The 21,508-nt window shown below is 34.5% G+C and overlaps 1 protein-coding gene across 12 annotated transcripts in view; it reads right to left on the bottom strand.

Moving 5' to 3' along the window:
• Window positions 1-21,508, bottom strand: part of RYR3 (ryanodine receptor 3) — an 833,777-nt gene that overhangs the window by 363,446 nt on the left and 448,823 nt on the right. For 11 of the 12 annotated variants that reach the window (XM_074235022.1, XM_074235021.1, XM_074235020.1 and 8 more), the window contains 6 exons: window positions 21,233-21,407; window positions 12,152-12,360; window positions 10,543-10,718; window positions 9,555-9,591; window positions 8,403-8,566; window positions 5,400-5,565 (listed from right to left, as the gene is read on the bottom strand). In XM_074235022.1, the coding sequence (XP_074091123.1) occupies window positions 5,400-5,565; window positions 8,403-8,566; window positions 9,555-9,591; window positions 10,543-10,718; window positions 12,152-12,360; window positions 21,233-21,407 (927 nt within the window). The remainder of the gene's footprint in view (window positions 1-5,399; window positions 5,566-8,402; window positions 8,567-9,554; window positions 9,592-10,542; window positions 10,719-12,151; window positions 12,361-21,232; window positions 21,408-21,508) is intronic. The other variant, XM_074235018.1, reaches the window with a different exon arrangement.

The following is a 21,508-nucleotide window of genomic DNA, read 5'->3' on the forward strand; positions in this document are numbered from 1 at the left end:
ATTATCATCAGAAACAACTCAGAGAAGACATAACAGACACACTTAATAGGGAATAGAAATCTATCTCACCTAGAGGAAAAAATTAGAGGAAAAGGATGGGTAGAGGGAAGGGGGAGTAGGTGATAGAAGAGAGGGAAGATTATGGGAGAGGGTACTCAGATACAACACACTTCTGAGCAGGGACAAGGTGAAAGGAGGGAGAGAACAGAATAAATGAGAGTGGGGAGAAATAGAGTAGAGAGAAATAGCTAATAATAGTGACTGTGAGAAAGGATACTGAAGCACCTTCTGTGGTGTATTTATGATAAAGAAGGCAACTCATCCAGAGACAGAGCTGTTGGAATTTAAACACAGAGTGAAATTCACTTTTTCTTTCTCTCTCAGTATCTTTGAGGTTTCTCTGTCTTTTTTTTTTGGGGGGGGGAAGGAGGGTTTGTTTACTCTCACAACAAGATCATTGTAATAATATAAAATAAATAAAAAAAGAGAATTATAAGAAAAGAAACTAATTCCTTCAAATGTGAAATGGAGCTATGGAGCTAAGGGAAGCTGATGACTTTGTGAGAAATCAAGCAATAATAAAATAAAACGAGAAGAATGAAAAGCTAGAAGAAAATGTGAAATATCGACTGAAAAAACAACTGTGAAATATTGCACTGAAAAAACAACTGACCTAGAAAACAAGTACAGAAGAGTTAATTTAAAAATGATTGGACTACCTGAAAGTCATGACCAAAAAAAGACCCTATACTTCATTTTTTCAAGAAATTCTCTAGGAAATAGAAATTAAAAGAATCCATTTATCATCTCCTGAAAGACATCCCCAAATGAAAATTACTAGAAATATTATTAGCCAAATTCAGAACTCCCAAGTCAAGGAGAAAATATTATAAGCAGCCAGAAAGAAACAATTTAAATATTGTGGAGCTACAGTCAGGCTAACACAAGATTTAGCAGCATATACATTAAGGGCTCATAGGGCTTGGGATATGATCTTCTGGAAGGCAAAAGAGCTTGAATTACAACTGAGAATGAACTATCAGAAAAAGTAAACATACACTTTCAGAGGAAATGACAGACATTCAGTGAAATAGGGACTTTCAAACTTTCCTGATGAAATGACCGAACTGAATAGAAAGTTTGATCTTAAAGTTCAGTACTCAGGTGAAGCATAGAGAGGGTGGACAGGAAGGGCAAATGATGAGAGATTTAATGAAGTTGAACTGCTTGTATTCCTGCATGTGAAGATGATACTGACAACTCATATGAACTTTCTCATGTATTAGGGCAGTTAGAAGGAGCGTATACAGATAAGGCACAGGAGGGAGTTGAATTTGAAGGTATAAGATATTAAAAAGGTGAATGCAATGTAGTAGGAGAAAGGGAAAGGAGAGGTAGAATGGGTTGTTATTTCACATAAAAGAGTCAAGGAAAAGTTTTTGCAATGAAGTGGAAGAAGGGGGGAAGGTAAGGGGCAGGTGAGTGAGCCTTTACCTCATTAGAAATAGTTCAGAGAGGAAATAACATACACATTAAATTGGGCATAGAAATCTATCTTACCCTAGAGGAAAATAGGAAAAGAAAGATTTGGGAGAAAGGGAACAAGACAAAGGGAGGAGGGTATAGGTGATAGAAAAGAGGGAAGATCGTAGAAGAAGATGCAACACATTTTGGGAGGTCAGGCTGAAAAGAGAGAAATAATAGAGTAAATGTGAGTGGGGGGAATAGGATGTAGGGAAATAACAACTGTGGGAAAAATATTAAAATAATTTCTCTGATGGACTTATGATAAAGAACTGATAGTATCTGAATACAGACTGAAGCACTTATTTTCTTATTTTTGTTGAGGTTTCTCTTTCTTTGTGGGGGGGAGGTGTTAAAGTTTACTTTCACAACATGATTATTACAGTAATGTGTTTCATCGCTACATATTTTTAACCTACACCAAGAAACTTGTTTTGTTGATGGGGGAGTGAGGTAGGAGGAAGGGAGAGAATTTGAAACTCAAGGTTTTAGAAGTAAATGTTGAAACTTTTTTTGCATGTAGCTAGCATAAAAATTTAAAAATTTAAATTAAAAAAAGCAAAAAACAAAAAATAGATTAGTTAAGTTGGCAAATTAGGAAGCTGATGCCAGCTTCTTTTAGGTCTGCCTACTTTTATTTTACTATTCTACTTCTCAAAACATTTTAATAGTCCTTCAAAGTCCTATAAAACTTTAATCTTATGTTTTCCAACTTAGTCTTCTATTTTCTATGCAAACAGATCCAATTCATAGTTTACCAAAATAACATATTTTCCAGGAACATCAATTATTAATTCAATAAATACATATTAGGGGTGGCTAAGTGGCATAGTGGATAGAGCACCGGCCCTGGAGTCAGGAGTACCTGAGTTCAAATCCAGCCTAGCTCTGTGGCCTTGGGCAAGCCACTTTAACCCCATTGCCTTGCAAAAAAAAAACAAACTAAAAAACATACATATTAGATTTAAGAGATTTGGGGAACAAGATATGGTCTTAGAGATGAAGAAGCATAATTTGATTTATGAGATTTGTAAACAACATAAAAAATTAAGTTTTTTAGGGATAAGATGAAGTATACAAGAGGAAAAAAATCATTTATGGCTAAGGAGATCAGGAAAAGATCTAATGAAAGAGATAGAATTTGATCTAGGCCTTCAAGGATAGCAAGGATTTTAATGGTCAAAGTCAGGTATGAGGGAAAAAAAGGTTATTTTATGCAAAAGGAACAGTATAAACAAAGGAAATAGCAGATGATAGTCTGAAAAGTTCATGATTAGATAGTGGAGCACCTTGATAAAAACTATTTAGTATATAGAATGTATTCTTGTAGGCAATGGGAGACCAGCAATTACAAAAATAACAGTTTTTGCTTACAAAAGTGATGTTACTCTGGCAGTGAGACACTTTAAGTGCGAAGGTGTTAGATGTGGGAAGATTAGTTAAGAGGCCTTTGAAATAATATAGGCAAGAAGAAATGAAAATTTCAACTAGGAGAAGGCAGTGGAATGGAAAAGGGAGAATAATTATGACACTAACAACTTAGCAAATGACTCGATGAGGGGGACATGGCAGAGACATGAATCAAAGAAAATGTTATCATATGGGGTGGAGTCAAGATGATGAAATGAGAGCTGACATTTCTGTCTAGCTCTCCAAAAAGATCCACACTTGGATGTGAATATAGAAAATGTGCCAAACCCAAGTCATAGTTAGGTATTTCTCCAGCTTAGAAGAGTTTAGAAATCAGAGACTTTTTAACACCTGAGTAGGGGCTAGCTAGGTGTACAATGCAGCTGTAGGAGAAGCAGCTTGGCAGTTTTCTCACCTATTATGGAGTTCTGGGACCTAGTACCAGATTAGAAGGGATCAGGAGAAGGGATCTTACTTTGTATAAGGAACAAGGAAAAATCTTCAGAAATACAGCTGAGTGACACTAAGCTAAAGAACAAAGTAGGAATTTTATTCTCCCCTTCAGTGCTATATGCAAGCTTGCAGTGGAATCAACCAGAGCAGGAGACCAAATCCAGGGGAAATTTAACAGTTCAGTAGCTCTAAATTTACAGAACTTCCCACTGAGTCCAGCAGCAGTCAAAGGTAACACAATCACATTCAAGCCAAATGTGCCAAACCAGTTCAAGAATTTGTAAAGTGCAAACCAGAAGAGTAGTGAGCATATCTCTCTTTGGACACCTTTGGAAGCACCAAAATGTTACAAGGCACTCAAGTGAGCTGAGGATAGTAGCTGAAGGACATAAAAGATAGATCAGATCATACAATAAGCCCTTCTCCCTCCAATCCCCCTCCCACAAGTGAGCAGAACTCAATATATGAAGTCCAAAGTCAATGAGTAGGCTGGAAAAATAAACAAACAAGAACCTGACAGGGAAGTTTGGAAACTTCTATAAATAAAGCCCTAAAGAAAACTACAGATTGGACAAAATCCAACAAAAATTCTCAGAAAATTTTATAGCTTTAATTCTAGGTAACTAGAAGACAATAGTTTATTAGTAGTCTCTTCCTATAAAGCTCTATCCTTTAAGACTTATTTCAAATCCTAATTTGTATATTTCTTTTTCTCCCTAATTAAATGACAATTTTTTAAAGAGAAAAGCCTATAACATTTTTTTGATATGCAGTATTATGTTTGTTATGGAGTTCTCCACACAGTAGGTTTTCAATACATTTATTCACATTTATTCACTGCTTTTCGTTGGGCAGTAGCATTAATGACTTGCAATCTTTATGGTTAGCCACTAGAGGACAATATATTCACAACTATCAGCAAAATTTTCATTGCCTGTCAATTCATATATAATCTATTCCCCTTTCACTAAACAATCACAGTGTAGAGTAGTAAACAGAGTGTAGTAAACAGTTTTCTTTCTTTTAATTCTCCTTTTCTATACAGGCCAGGCAGGAAAGGCATAAGGAAAACTGAATTAGAGAGCAAATAACCCAAATTCTAGTCTGGCTTAGAAAACAAATAGGAAATTAACATTGGCAAGTTACTTTTTTTCTCTGGGCTTCAGGGTCCTTCTTTGTTTTATTTCCAAAGAAAGTATCTCGATTTAAAATAAAATTTGTAATAAACTTTCTAATCAATATCATTAACTATTAATTTGAGCTATTAAAGAGGTTACTAAAGGCTATCTTTCTATTTTATGGAGGTGGGGAACTGAGGCCCAAAGCAAGGGGACAGTCAATATAAGGCCACTCCCTTATTTAGAAAGAGAACTGGGCTACAGTTTTAGTTTCAAAGTTGATCATAGTTCAGTCATATATCCAGATCTCTCAATTTCTTTCCCCACATGGTACAAATTCCTTTACTGATACCTGTAAAATGTGCAACTTACTGATGAATAAAATTGAGAAATAGTTAGCAAGCCCCAATAGGATTTGTAATCTATCAATCCCAAGATTAAGTTCCTAATGGCATAAAGATGATTTTGCTTAAAGATTTCATGGTACAGCTGAGTTCCAGTCTGCTTCCTTCTGTTTAACAAGTCCATAACTACTTACTTACTTACATTTAAAAAAACATACTTATGATTGAATTATATTAATATATAATTAAAAAATATAATTGAATTATCTTAGCATGGAAGTCAGATAACAGAAGAAACATAAGAACAACTGAGATTTAAGTGAAAACATTAGCTGTATCACTTCAACTTCATCCTTCTCCCTAAGAAAAGATATTATTACTAAGGCTCTCCAAGTTATAAGATATAGTGGTGATGATAGTATAGAAGCCTTCTCCTAGTGCCATAAAGAGTCTGCTGCAGCTAAAACCATTTTCAATCGTAAGAGACATGAAGCTAGAACACAAATGTTTTATAATACTCCCTATCACTTTGTTCAACTGCTGCAGATACCTGGTAGCAGGTATCCAGTTCTTTCCCATTGGCTGAGAAGGATATCATGCCTGTGGCCAAGTCAATGAGGCAGCCAATTTCTAGGTCCACATTACTTCGACTTGATCTCTGGGAACTGGCGATTACATCTCCACCCCAAATCATGTAGCAGTTGCTGCGCTTCACACTAGAAACCAAAATTTAAAAGGGAGAAAAAGATTAAAAGGTACTAAGGCTTAATAATCAGATATTATTCCTTAGGTAACATTATTTTAATTGTGTATGCAAAATTGATCAACTTGAATGAATTTTCCTAAATAAAATCATCCTTTACCACAGTTTATAAACCATTTATCATTGCACTCTTTAGACAAATGGAAATTTGCAAGTTGTTCCTCCAACATTATCTTAAAGAGACCATTTTCAGATATCCAATTTACTATCACAATATGACCATGAGATAGAACAGATATAGTGGCATTCGTGCTCTTTGAGGAACTAAAGTCTTTTATTATCTCCAATGAGAGAATTTCAAGGTCTAATGATTATTGTGACAAGTTTTGGAAAGCTATGCCAGAGTGGAATCTCTAATATTGGAAAGGCTTCATGCATGATCTGATAACAGACCACATCTGCTATTTGAGGACTATTGTCATTTTTTGTGCAGAGAACTATCACCAGTAAAAAAAATCACTAGATAGTAAGCTCACTTTGAAAAAGTCTTATTCTGATAACTGAGGAATCATTATGGGTAGGTGGCTACAGAGCAGACCATGTTTCTTCACCCAAGGCAACTTTAGTTTTGCCATCATGACATTATTGTCACATCCTTCAAAAGTGAACTCAAAGTCAAGCTATTTTATTCTAATTGTTAAGAGCCAATTATATCTAGTCAGTCTCAGACTTAACCATGTATCAGTAATCTCCTGTCCTATCACTGCACCCAAAACTCTACTGCCCTGGTGACTGATTTCCATGCCTTGTTTGGGGAATTGTAACCATATCAAAAAACTGTTTCTGGAAGGAGCATGTTAATTAATTGTCCTAGTCTTCCATGTCATTGGTTCCCTGGGGTATATCATTTTTGATAGCAGTTTTGGGAGACAGACCAGCAGGAGAAATTATATCTTGATTTCTTGAGAAATAGTGCCAGCTGGTCTGTCTGATTTATGGGAGAAGTCAAATGGAAATTCTGGTTAACTTAAGCTACCGTGTTAACACCAAATAAAACTGAGACTTGAAAAATGTGAAAACTGTTTCTTCTCTCATGATGTAGCGAAAGAGGTTGAAAAACTTTGACAACCAATGCCCGTTACAACAACCTTGTATGGGAGAGTAAGAAAAGTGATTGGTAACTAGAAATTTTCAACAGATTTTCATGCTAAGTATGGTGACTATTTCTGACCTCATTAATGTAGTGGATGACTTCAATAATAAATCCTAGGCCTTTCATGAGTAGTAATGATATCAGCAACCTAAATGATGCTTTCCCCCCCCCCTCTACCTGTAACTACAGTTAGTTAGGAACAATTTGCCTTCACCTGGAATGAATCCCCGAATTCTTCCTTATACTACTATCACCGTGTGAGCAGAGATTTGAAAGGGTTTTATTTCTGGAGGTCACTGATGTTTAACACTTCATTGATGTATACAACTTCATTAATGACATAATGTTAACTAGATCAGATGAGGCATATATGATAATATGGGGTGAGTCAGTGTCAACTTATTCACATTGTATATGAGACTTACGATTTTTTAGTTTAGTGGAGAAAACTGCCCATAATAAGGATCACTGACTGTGTTATAAGTATTACTATTTGTCACTACAGTTTTGATATTCCTGTCACTATTTTCATTTCTACTGCTTTCCAACAGAAGATTCATGGTGAACTTCCTCTGATATCATTGATGACATGGATCAGAATAACACTCCTTCAAGGTTTATTACATTGTTTGCTCCCTTTTCTCTCTATTTTTTTTTTGTTTATTTTTAACTCACACCAAGTTCTTGTTCTACTGCTAAGTTCCTGAACCTCTAAGATCAAGTTTGGCAAATAACAGTCCAACAGGCTATCTAAGAAATGTGAAATCTCCTAGAAGAATTTGGCACACAAAGGTAGAAATGTTTGTTTTGTTTTTGATTTTTGAATTTTTAGATTTTTCAAGGCAATGAGGTTAAGTAGCTTGCCCAAGGCCACACAGCTAGGTAATTAAGTATATGAGGCTGGATTTGAACTCAGGTACTCCTGACTCCAAGGCCAGTGCTCTATCCACTGTGCCACCTAGCTGCCCCAAAGGTAGAAATGTTGGAATAACAATTATTAACATTCATAAATGTTAATAACTTATTCAATGTCCAGTGAATTGCTATACCATGAGAAGCTGATAGCATATCATTATTTACCTACTATGCAATTATAAATAAAGTAATAATAGCAAAATAATAAAAAAAGATATATAAAAAGGCTGCTGCTAGATGAAAAGATTTTTATTTTAGGTTCTCCTTAATGAGACAAATAAAGGCTGGTAGAGTTAGCTTCATATATCTTCAAATCCAACAAGAAAGTATTTTCAGGAGATATTTGATAATATTGTTTTGCTGTGTCCTTCATTTGTATAAGCAAAAAAATCAACCAAACAATGAATGCAGAATATATCATACAACAAAAACTGTTGGAGAAGACAAGGGAATAGAAAAAGAATTTCATAAAATCCTCCAATGCCATATAAAATATGATTACTTAAAAACTTGACTGTAAAGGTAAATAGAAAGAAAGACAAAAAAAAAACACATTTGCAAAGTTTATTTCAAGATTAAGAAACCCAAGAGGTTAAAAAAATTTTAAACTGTATAGAAGTTTCACTTTGATTTAATGGCTCTCAATATCCTTTCCAATACAGATGGGAGATTCAATGGAAGGTAGGAGTAAATAAGTTTCTAGAACTGAGTAATAAAAAAGGTAAGGAATCTGTGAAGAAGTCTGTGATGGAGATATGATTTTTGAGAGGAGCCAATTTTACCTTTCATGAACTCGGCCTCTTTCATCTCCCAGAGTCACAGTCACTGTGCAGTTTTTATTCAAGTCAAACTTCTCACTGTATAGGTGGTAGTCTGGTGTCACCCAGCCAACCCAGGTATAGGAAGGGTCTTGGCCAGCAAATATGCGTACAGAATAATAACACTGCTGTAAAGAAAATATAAAGAGTTAATGAAAAAAGGCTTAAAGTTTGCAGTACAAATTCTCAAGGGCCACTCTGCTGGTTGACAAGAGTAATAAGATACTAAGCTTTTGGACTCTCTCTTTGATTTTGACTAAGTAGTGATTCTCTCTGTGGCCATACTGAGTGGGTTCCCAAGATGTCCTAGGTGATTTTATATATACGTGTGTGTGTGTGTGTGTGTGTGTGTGTCTTCCTAGATATTGATTTCTTATCCATCTTCTAACAGTTGATGAAAGTGCCAGTTTTTCTCCCTTTTACTATAAAATAATAAAGACTAAAGATCAGGAATAGTCATTCAGAATGGTGTTACATACATAGAAGAGATGTGATAATGTACACATTATTGTAAAATGCTAAAAAGAATTTTAACATTAACAATGGCCAAAAGGCTTAATGACTCATATAGCATTTACGTTGGTGTGCTAGTTGTGAAGAGAAAAAAATCAAATCTCCTAGTCAAACATCAATATTTGCTTTATATTTATGTTCTATCAGTCATCATTAAACTTTACTTTATTAGACTCCTTTCTGCACAAGGATTCTTTTGTAACTGTTGGGTATCTATCTTCTTATACTTCATAGAAGTGAAAATTCAATTTCTTTCAAAGGATTTTTTAAAGCACTGATAAATACCTATGATAGAAATAAGCTATTACTTTCCTTTTTTATAATATATAATTATAATTTATAATAAAATTATTAATTATGACACTTATTAATCTATATATTGAGTATTTTACATATGCTACTTTGGAGGACTAGCTTCTTACTGCTTCTGCCCACTTAATCACTTTCATCATATTACTTGGTTGGGGGGAGGATTCTGGGTAACTATACATTAAAAAATAAAGGTTACATGAAATCCTAATGTAATATGTGATTCAATTGAAAAGATAATGTTGAGACAAAGAATCAAATAATATACACCTTACCTGAACAAATATTACTTACTGTTGTCATATGAGTAACTATTTCTTGTATCTGTTTCCTGGGGAAGGGAAAATAATTATCTTTTAGTAATTCACCAATTTAGAGAATCCAGTTAATTAAAAGCCAGTTGATTTTCCTTTAATATTTAATATTTAAATTTAGTATTTAAAAATGTAAAAACCTGGAACATGACTGTTGATAATGCTAGCTGGTCTTTGTACTTTGTTCTAAACATGTCACTGCCCACCCTCTTTCTCTCAGTAAACTATAGCTTCATAAAACTAATATTTAAGGTTTTTAATAGGAAAATAAAATAAACCAATTAAAGCAGTTCTATCAGCAAAATATATGTGTGAACACTACTAAAATGTATACCAGTTTGGGGTAGTATTTTTTATTTTTTTAGTTTTAGCAAGGCAATGGGGGTTAAGTGGCTTGCCCACGGCCACACAGCTAGGTAATTATTAAGTGTCTGAGGCTGGATTTGAACTCAGGTACTCCTGACTCCAGGGCCAGTGCTCTATCCACTGTGCAACCTAGCCATGGGGTAGTATTTCTAATACATTAAACTGATGTCAAACTTAGTTTAATATTGATGTATATTTATCCAGGCATTTCCATGCTAGGAATTGTTTCTTAGTTTGTCTAAAAAATGTAGTCTCCACTGCCCTCCATGAGTTCATAATTTTACAAAAATGAGAAAGAGAGAAGAAACTTAATTGATATTTTTCTCTAAACAAAAGAGAAATGGTATGTTAGAGGTCTAGGATATAAGTGAAATCAAGAATAAGTAGAAATCTCATCACCAGAGATATATCTTTACATAGTTTTGGACTGATTCTTTTAATTAGATACCTAAATATGTCTCTTAGACTTCACAAATATATGTGTACATTTCACTCTTCCATTTCTACAGACATCTATACATATAAATGCACACATGTTGCATGTACACAACACACATTTTTCTTTTCATAGCTCTTGGAGTGAAATAAAGGATACATCTTACCTTTTCTGAAAAATGTCACTTTCCAAGCCAGTACTATGGTGGAAGGAGGAATAGCATTCCACAGGCATGCTTAGGCGACAATAGATCATATCAGCACTGCTATTCTGCGTGCCAAATGTCTTATGGGTAACCTTAAGGCATGGTGGGGTATCCATTGTACCATCAATCCTTGTGACCTGCAAATATAGTCTTTATAATGGAGCAGGAATTGTTTATTTTTCTCCCCATTACTCATTTTGAATTTTGCTTGCTAGCTTATAATTAAAAAATAGTGATTCTCCAAATACTATCACTAACATCATTGTGCTTTTTCACCATTTTATGAATATGTCTGATGCAATCATAGTTTATTTTCTACAGAGCCAAAGATGAAAGAGTAAAGTTATCTTCAAACTAGAAACACTCCAAATGACACTGACCTAGTTGGGACATGTAGACATAGTAGGAAACTTTTATTTTTTCATAATTCTTTAATTTGGCTTCTTAATAGAGATGACCAGATAGCTTCAGAAATCTTATGTACAGAACTTCTTATGTGTGCACCTGAAATGCAATTTTATATCTATGCTTTCAACTGTCAAAGCTATGGATCAGTGAGAAAAGATTCCTCAAAAGGGCAGGCATTTCATGGAATAAGCAAGGGAGAAAAAAAAATAAACTGCACCCTGGGAAAATAAGAAAATTAGAACGTGTTTCATGACAAATATTTTATTTTAAATCTTGATATTTTCACCTTCTCTACACTTAATGGTCAGTGAAGGATCACAGAGGAGAGACTGATGAAGACAATGATATAAGTTAGGAGTTTAAAAAACTCGTTCAGAACAATGTGCTCAAAATTAAAGAAAAAGCAAAAATGGTAGAATTTATAAAGGGTAGAAAACTAGAACACATAATAAATAGCACAGTAGATCTGCCTTGTTCCCTTCATATCACAAAATTGTGGCCAGCTTGGGCCAGATGAGTATAATTTGAGAGAATAGATAGATTGGGTAGTTAGAATGAATTGTCCTCATTTTAATTTAAATCAATCAATATTCACTGAAAAGTCTATTCTGTGCAAGGTACCATTTTTAGGACTAAGTGGGGAGTTTTACAACTTCTGGAACTTCTGTATTTTTGAAATAAGGGGAACTGTAACAACATGTTTCATCTCCTAATCCACAAATATGGAGAGACATTATCATAATGTCACGGTGTGGCAGAAATCAAGTTGGCCTAAGAGCTTGGGTTTTAAGCATTTAAGGACTAATACCACCAAATTACAACACTCAGTCCTGGTATTCTTATGAGTGATATAGGCTCTAGATTATTACATACAACATAACCATGGAAAAACAGATTAAAAGGAACAATTTCATAACTATGAGGAATCTGTTTACAAGTCTATATGCAGCTGCCAACTAAAAACAAATGTTCAGTAGTTAAGGTAGAATTTTTATAGCCTCAAAGAGAATGCTTATTATTGTTTTAAAGTATCAAAAGAGAAAAGGAGTAAGTGTTATGGTAAAATATTACAAGGCTTTATGCAAGAGGCTAGTTGATGGCAGGGATTAGTGTCTTGGCACATCTGGCTCCACCAGGGCTGTCTTTCAACACGGAATCCTACCTCTATATGAGCATGATCCTTTGGCACATTGACAAATGTAGGGAGGTGTTTGCTAAACCACATAGCAACATCTCGATTCATGTTTACAGCAAAAGGCTCAAAGCCCTCCTGGAGGCCACACATGGTGTAATACTTGAAGGTACTGGCATCCATCCCAAGGTTTATGCGACCAATCTGAGATAAACCCAGTGAGCAAATGGGGACGAAACCTAAAGAAAATAGGAAAAAAAGGTTCAATTTAGCCAGCACACTGTATTTCCTTGAGGCTGCTGAGAAAAATCTAACTTTTCTACATCTTAACAACAATGGAACCAAACTGGTATTTTGGCAACTTAATATTTTCTCCATAACACACTATGTTAACAATAGAATCAGTGGCTGAGTGTAAAATGATTTGGGAAAAGCATTTAATCATTTAATCACATGAATTTCTTAGTGATGAAACAAATACAAAGTAAAAAAAAACATGAAACCAAAATGCAGATGAAAAAGTAGGCTTTTGCTATCTTTTGGAGGGGGGAAGGTTATATAATGACCCAGTTAAGGGGAAAAATAATATTTTTTAAAACTTGGAAATTCTAAATTATAGGAGATGACAAAAAAAGTTAGAGGAATGAGGTCCTTTCTCCCTAAAACATGGGCAACATGCACGATGATATATAATTATTAATATACTTCCTTATTTTGTTATGTAGTAAAAAAAAAAGAGTTAAGGGGAAGGTATGGCAAAAATCTTAAAAATTCTTCCTTTTCTTTCTTACAGTTATCTCATTGTCTCACTAAGTTAGCTTTTGAATCCTTACCTACACTCAAAATTACCATTCATAAAAGACCAAAGAAAAAAGTTCAGTCTGATTGACTCTCATTTATGTTGTGGATCATAACTGTGACCAAATAAACAGGCCATGGAGGGAAAGCAATAACCAACAAAACTAAAATAATTTGGAGGAAAGGTTATGGAGCAGGGAGAAAGAGAAGGAAAGAAGCAGAGAAAGATATGTTTTTTGATTGATGACTAAATGCAAATCTATTCTTGGGATATTTAAAGATAACTTTAGAAAAGCTTACATTTCATAATGAAAGATTATCTTTCATTGAAATTAAAAACCAAAATGTAGTTTTTCTACCTAAGGCATGCCACCTAGAATTCAAAATAGTGTTAGATATAAATGGAAAAACAAATCACTCAAGAGGACAGGTGGATGTTTTTAGAGATAAAATTATTCTTTCTATACAACAGGCTAATTTAGAAATGGATAATGACAGTAGATTAAGTGAGGGAGTGAGTAGAGCATTCCCATAATTTCCTTAAGTACCCTTCATGTCAGTAAGGTCTGACTTTTGCCTCTGACCCATACTAGCTGTAAAGGCAGTTCATTTAACCTCTCCAGTGCTATCTGGTGACACTCTAAAGTTACAAATTATGGATGAATTGCACATCTGCAATTTCACAGTTTTCTAACTACATGAGATTACTGGCTATGATCAAAACAAAACCCTATCCATATATAACTGTATACTGATGAATTAGAAAATTTATTATTGGACTAGAGAAAACACAGATGCTCCATCAGAAGCTGTCACCACAGTCAAATCAAAAGCATGAATTTCTGCTAATGGTGGGCAATCCAATTAAAAAAAAAAGAAATCCAGTGACATTTTTTGGAATAAAGATATGGGGTGAGCAGAAATTAGGACCTTCTAGAAATAATCTTTTCCTTTCTTGACCATTGATATGATTATTTATTAAAGGGAGGGGGTGGCAGAAGTAAAAAGATTTTTTAAAAAACTAACAATTACAACTAAAAGTATATTAAAAGATTTCTAACTTTTAGCATAGTTGTCTGTGTGAACTGATAATGCTACACAAAGAAGAGTGTGAACCTACATATAAGTCACTATTCATAAGGAAATTGGAGCTTTTTTCAGATTCTTATCTCAGCATTACTGAAAATTAAGTGGAGGGTTGTGTTTTTTTTTAAGACAAAAATTGATATGTAAAGGGGCAAAATACTTAAGCAAGGTTACTGTATGGATTTCTGACAAAGACCATAAGAAATATTAGATTTTTCTGATATATGACAATAAGTCTTCAAGAGATAATTTGAATTCTATATTCATTCATTTGTGCACTATTTTGTAACAAAATGACCCTTCCCCAATTGGTTTTATTGGTAATTGTGGATCTGGAAGAAAAGAAAAGGAACATTAACAAATCAAAATAGTGTTATTCTCAATGAGGGCAATGGAGATGTAAGACATAACAAAAAATTATGAAAGAGAATAAATATAAATAAAATAACTTAAGGGATATCTCAGTGAATGAGGAATAATACTTTTAAGTATAAGATAAGTCAAATGAAATACCTGAGTCAGAGCAGAAAGTAGATTGGGCTCCAGGAAAAAACAAACAAACAAAAAACAGATGAAGAGGCAGGGAGAGAGAGCAATGATACTAATACAAGATCATGGAATCTTATAGCTAGAAGGAATCTTAGAAGTCATTTCCTTGGAGGTTCAATTAATTAGTGAAAAGGAATCTTCTATTCAATATCCCTGACAACCAGTCTTCCTTCTACTTGAAGAACATCACTAGGGAATTCACCTACTGTCCAAGCAAACAATCCATTATACGTTTGTACAACTCTGCTTGTTAGTTTTCCCCTTTTCATTTAGCCAAAATCTGTTTTTCTGTAACTCTTTAACTTCTACTCATTATTCCACATTCTGCCTTCTCAGAGCAAGTGGAATGAGACTATTCTCTCTTCCTCATATCAGTCTTTCAGATATTTGAAGACAGCTTTCATGTTTCCTTTAAATCTTTTGTTCAAGTTAAACATACCCAGTTTTTTTCAACTGATTCTTTAGTTTGTGCAATGGAACTTGCCTCTTATGACAATAAATCTCAGTGATCACATTCATTAATTTGGTTCTTTCCATTGAGTGAAAAGTAGAAGCTTATGACTCCAGTTTCATAATGCTGTTTATTCTAGGCATCAAAATGCTAGGTAAGTATTTAGAACATTGCTTTGGTATGTGCAATTTCAGAAGTAAAAGTTAACAAGCACTTATTATGCAACTGAGCTAAGTACTGTGAATTTTAAAAAGGGAAAAAACAAAACAAGTACCTACTTTCAAGGTAGGTGAGGAGCAAAGGGAAATGGAGGCATTTTATAAAGAGCAAAAGAGATAGAAAAATGGAGATGCAGGGCAGTGCTTGAAGTCAGAATCCAGAGTTAGAAGGTATATTTTCAAATTCCTTATCACTAAACATTGGATATATCAACTCTACCTCTTCTTAGATGTAATTTCCTCAACCAGGAATACATTTCCAATAGTGGCCTCTGCTAGATATCAACCAAACAGGACCCAGTTCTGACAGTCCCCATCTTGTGGGCCTTGCCTCAAATGAGTTCCAACTCCAATACATTTCCCTCCAAATGGGCCCTGATAGGATAGGTAGAAGTTATGGAGATTGACCTCTATCTCAATTCCCAGATGAATCTGGGTTCCAAATTTTTGAGGGGGGAATATGAAGCAGGGAAGGAAATGTAACCCATTGCCATGCTAGATTTGAAGATCACACCTTTTGGGACAGGAAAGACTAGTGAGTACTGTCCTAGCCACTCTACCAGGTGTTAAACTACTCCCCAAGCACCACTCTTGTCCCACTCACCAGGGAAATGCATTTAGGCAAAATCCTCTGTGGTGGAGGCCTCTTTGCTGTCTGCATGCCAGGCATCTCTGCCACATCTCTCTAAGTTACAACTGGGTACTCCAGCCTATGCCACTGGAGCAATATGGCTCCAGCTCCATGTGACCAGATTTATGTTGATCTAAACCTTTCTTCTCTCTTCTCCTGGGCTCCCTGCCATTTCCTTCTCCCTTCTTTCCTCTAAGTTCTTTCCTAGTCCAATGTTATTTCTGGGCTTATGATTATTTTCTAGGCCCACTTTAAGCTCTTCTCTCTCTCTTTTTCAATGACATTTTTCAGTCTGTCCTCAAGTAGTTTGCTGTCTGTCCAGATGAAATTTAACCTGTAAAACTGCCTGAATGTTGTAGGCCTATGAATAAAAAAACCTGAGCTTTTTGACACCTGGATCAGAATTGTGAGTTCTTTACTTAATGACCCCTAATCTCTGGTGGCACCACCCAATTCCCTGTCATCATAATGATCCTTCTGAACATCATTTTTCCCCACAGTAACTTCTGAAGAGTATTCTTTTCTCAATAATGTAAATGTTGGGGAACAAAATATAAAGGAAAACAAAAAGAAATATCAAAAAGGTGAAACTCTTCTCCCCCTCTTCCTTGTCCTATTTCTCTCTCTCTCTCTCTCTCTCTCTCTCTCTCTCTCTCTCTCTCTCATTGTATCACTCTGTCTTTCTCTTCATTACCTTCCTAAAAGCACATAGGAATGCTATTCTCCAGTCAGAGAATTTATTATTCTGTTGAAATAGATGAAAGGAAATCATCTAGGATAATGAAAGGAATAAGGATTTATGAATAACAGAAGAAAAGTCACATCAGAATTTTAAATTTTTGTCCCTGTTCCTCCCTGCTAAGTATCAATTTCATTTCATTTGAGCAAAAATTTTCATGGTGGATAGCTCTCCAAAATTTAAACATGATAGACTGATGCCAGGAAGAACAAAAAATGAGAGATTTACATTTTTATTAAAATGCTATTTATGCAATGATTTACTTTTTTAAAATGTAGTTTTTTTAAAAGCTCAAGCTAAAACTTATTCTCTGATGATGCTTTTTCCAGTGAATGAAAAGAGCACAGAGATTCTTAATACCTAGAATGGACACCTAGGCTACTAAATGCCAGAAAACTTTATGATTATTCCTCTCTATTTTTGAACTTCTCTTAATAGCTTGTAATTTGAAAAGCAAGAAGAATTAAGCTTCACTATATAGTATGACAATGACATCTTTACTCAGTCTTTATATAAGATGATTATTTGTTAAAGATGGTAAACAAGAAATCCAATGGGAAAATGGGAGTGCTATTACAAAAGTTTTTTATTAATTCATTCACTTAAAAGTCATTTGGAAATTAAGAAATGCAAAATAAAATGATCATTTCTATATATAAAGTAGAACAAATAATGAGGATTGTACTTTTAACTGTAATGATAATGATAATTATATTTGTCTCATTTTTGAAGATGACCATGACATCAGGGAGGTGATGTTATGACAAACACATGAATTGGATTTGAGTGAGGGGCTGCTGTGCTAAGTCATCAGCCTTCCTTTCTCCTCCAGGGCCATCTGGGCCCAGTGGCCAGATATGAATCAGGACAATTGGAGATCTGTATGTGAAGCAATTAGGGCTAAGTGACTTGCCCGAGGTCATATACCTAGTAGGAATAAAACATCTGAGGTCAGATTTGAATTCCCATCCTTCTGACTCCAAGGTCAGTGTTCTATCCACTGTGCCACCTAGTTACCCTACCTATATTAATAATAGCTTGATTGTTTTTTTAAGTATAAATTCAACTTGTAATTTTCAAAGTTGTTCAGTTTGTTTTTCCTTTTTATTTCTTTTAAGAGTTCTAGTATTCTCAAATACCTTTCACTAAAACCAAAAATACCCCCCAAAACCTTTGTAACATATATATGCATAGTCTAATTTTTAAAAATTGCATTGTTCTTGTCCAAAAATAGATATAATTCTGCATTCTGAGACCAAATTTCTTTTAGGAAGTGAGAAACATTGTTCACTAGGGGTCCTCTGGACACCATCATGAAATTTCCTAGTTCCCAGTTCCAAGTGTTTTATAAATGCTTTTCTTTATTAATGCTATTGTTACTGGATAATGAATTCTCTTCATTCTTCTTTCTCCACTCTGCAATGGTTCATATACATTTTCGAAGATTTCCCTAAAGCTACCCTTTTCTTATAGCATACATTCATATGCCATAATTTGTTCAGCTCTTTCTCAGTTGATGAGTATCACTTAGTTTCCGTTTGATGTTGAAACAAACTCCTATAAATATTTTTGTACATTAAGGGTCTTTTCCCTCATCTATCCATTTCTTTAGTATGTATGAATCGTCAATAGGTAAGCATAGTTTAAAGATTTTAGAGGAGGGATTCCCATTTGCAGGCCTTCATTTTGTCTTTTAAAACTGCACATATGATCATTAAAGATATTAATGTTCTGAAGGGATGTCACTGTCTTCTCCTATTAGAATGCAAACATTTTTACTTTTGGCAGTCCCTTCCAATTGCTCCACTATATTTACTGCTCTAGATTTTTCTTGAATTTTGTGTTTCTCTTTCAAAAAATCCATTTAGCTCTGATATTTTCATCAAGAATGTTTCTATTATCCTTGGTTTCCCTCACTAGTTTTATTTTACTCAGAGATTGAGCACTGCTCATGCACTTCTAAAGGACTGTGCTGTGTTTTTACATACCTCATATCACCAGTGTTTTCCTTTTTTCTTTTTTAAAAGGTTTTTGCAAGGCAAATGGGGTTAAGTGGCTTGCCCAAGGCCACACAGCTAGGTAATTATTAAGTGTCTGAGAGTGGATTTGAACCCAGGTACTCCTGACTTCAAGGCCGGTGCTTTATTTACTATACCACCTAGCAGCCCCTTCCAGTGTTTTCTTTCATCTTTTCTACATAATTTTATAAAATCTAAGTTTCTTGGGGAGTTCTCTATGCATACATATAAGCTTACTCAGATAATTCCCATTGTTCTTCCTCACTGTAACTTCTCCCTAATCATACATATTTAAGAGGAATGGTCAGTTACCACGAGGTTTCCATCACTTAAAATTTTTTGTTTAGCTTTATAGTTCTTTGCGCCCAGACTTCAACATATTTTTCCAGTTTTACTGAATATTTTTCTTCTCCCAACCCATGTCTGAGTTCAAGAAAAAATGGCCTTTCTGTTCTTTACCCATGGCATTCCTTTTCAGTACTGCTATCTTGATGCCTTTGCATTGACTGTCTTTACTCTGAAATGAACTCCTTCTTTTCCTCCACCTCATAGGCTTCCCACCTTCAAGATACCATTAAAATATTACCTACTATATGAAACCTTTAACTCCTTCAAATATTAACACTCTCTCCTCCAAAACTACTTTTTATGTAACTACTTTGTATTTGTTTGTATTTATTTTTTCCTGTATATTTTATAGTCTTCCCAATTAGAACGTAAATTCCTTATTAGCAGGTTTTTTTCCTGCTCCTAGTTTTCTGTACTATATTCAATATACTGATGCAAAATAAATACTTGTTTGACTGATTGATTATAAACCAACAACTAGTTCTTCCCTATTAAGAAGAATCTGTTCCACAGAAGATTGTACTTTTTGGTTCATTCACCTTTTGAAAGATGAAATTATTATTCAGACACTTGTATTTTCCCCACTAAGGAGATCCATGAAGTCTTTCATGATTATGGTATTATGTCTCATTGCCAGGCCTGTAATTTTTTTCTTACACTTCTCATCCATTACCTTTTTCTCCCCAAGTGGTCTAGCTAAAAGAATAGTTCCTTTGGTGATATTCTTTTGAGAATTCTCCTAGCTATCCAAACTCTAATATCTTTTTTCTTTTTTCACCTTTAGTTTTGTTGCTCTATGTTCATCTCTTGATAATTTTCTGTCTATTTGAAGAGGAAACCTAGAGAACCTGGAAATTTCTGACCTACTGTTCCAGATTCCCAGAATGCATCCATTTCCTCCTTTCACAGCTGAAAAATATGGAGGCTCAGGGAACTGAAGTGGCTTACATAAGGTTTCACAGTTATTAAAAATCAGAAGTAAAACTCAGCTCCCCTGACACTAGCCTGTGTGTGCTCTTTCCACTATACCAAGCTACCTTGCTTGTATACATGATCCTTTAATACTTCCTTTCAGCACTAGGACAAAACTATAGTCCACATATAGTGGACATCCAGTCACTTTTCATTGAATTTTACAAATTTAGAGCTGGAAAGGTAGTACATTCCAATTCAATCCAATTTTTTGATCAGTAAAACTAAGAATCAGAGACAGGATTAAAATTAAGCTCTCTTAGACATTAGATCAATATTGACTGAGCTGAGTAAAGGGATAGAGTCAATTGGTACAAGCTGATATTTTATTTATTTAAGAATATTTAGTTAAGAATTCCAAAAAGCATATTCAAAAACAACTTAGTAAGTAAAGTGGTGATGAATCTCACAAGTATGAGAATGAATCATATTTTTTCCTAGAAAAGCAACTTCAATAAAACCTTCATTATTATTATTATTACTGATCAACTTAAGATAAAAGCATAGGGACTGTTAAAACAATGAGCTTTTAAAACTAAGCAGTAAACAGGAGAATAATTATAGAGTTAACTGGTCCCCCCCCCACTGGTTATTGTCATTTCCCTGATTTTGATTAATATATATAGATACACCTCTTGGCAAAACATCTTCTGAAACACTGGCAAGCTAATCAAGAGTGTAAGACAACAGGGTAGGGTCAAGTCTTTTCAAAAAATCCATAACTTAAAATATTTATGTCAATGGATACATCACACATTACTATTATTATTTATTAGTATAAGTGGTAATTTTTATACATAGTAAAAATAACTATAGTAAAATATATACTGAGTGTTCTTGATCCATAAATTCCAGTCTCTGCCCTTAGACTTATATTCTAACAAAAGAATACCAAAACCCAAAGAAGGAAGACCAAAAGAAACTTTACAGACAGATGACAAAGAGAAATGGTCAGAAAAGCAGAAGAATAGTTTATTTTGATTTCCAGAAGAGAAATTGTTCTTTGGAATTATAGTATCCTTGGAGAAACACCAAGTTAAGATGTTCTTAAAAATCAGAAAGTAGGGGCTGCTAGGTAGTGCAGTGAATAGAGCACTGACCTGGAGTCAGGAGGACCTGAGTTCAATAATTACCTAACTGCGTGACTTGGGCAAGTGACTTAACCCCTTTGCCTTGCAAAAATCAAAAACCAAAAACAAAACAAAAAAACCTGAAAGTAAATACTCAGTCCGACTCTAAATAATATTTTCTTATTATTTCATTCATTTACTACTTTGTAGGGATAGAGTAAAGGGACTTACCATTCTCAATCTCATAGTCTGCAAAGGCAAGTTCTGAACCTTTATTGGTGATCAGCAGTTCCCCATTCAGAGTGAAAATCATTGATGCATCATCTAAGTTGATCATACAGCCAACTACATCCCCTGCTTGCCAATTGCGTCCAAAATATCCACTCCCCTGATGCCAGCGCTGACCCTAAGAAAAAAATATCCTGTAGGTGGTAAGATGCTCAGACCAATAATATTTATTCTTGATTAGTAGAGCTACATGCATTCTATTGGAAACTCAATTTTCTA

Source organism: Macrotis lagotis, chromosome 4, assembly GCF_037893015.1.
Source record: "Macrotis lagotis isolate mMagLag1 chromosome 4, bilby.v1.9.chrom.fasta, whole genome shotgun sequence".
Taxonomy (NCBI): domain Eukaryota; kingdom Metazoa; phylum Chordata; class Mammalia; order Peramelemorphia; family Peramelidae; genus Macrotis; species Macrotis lagotis.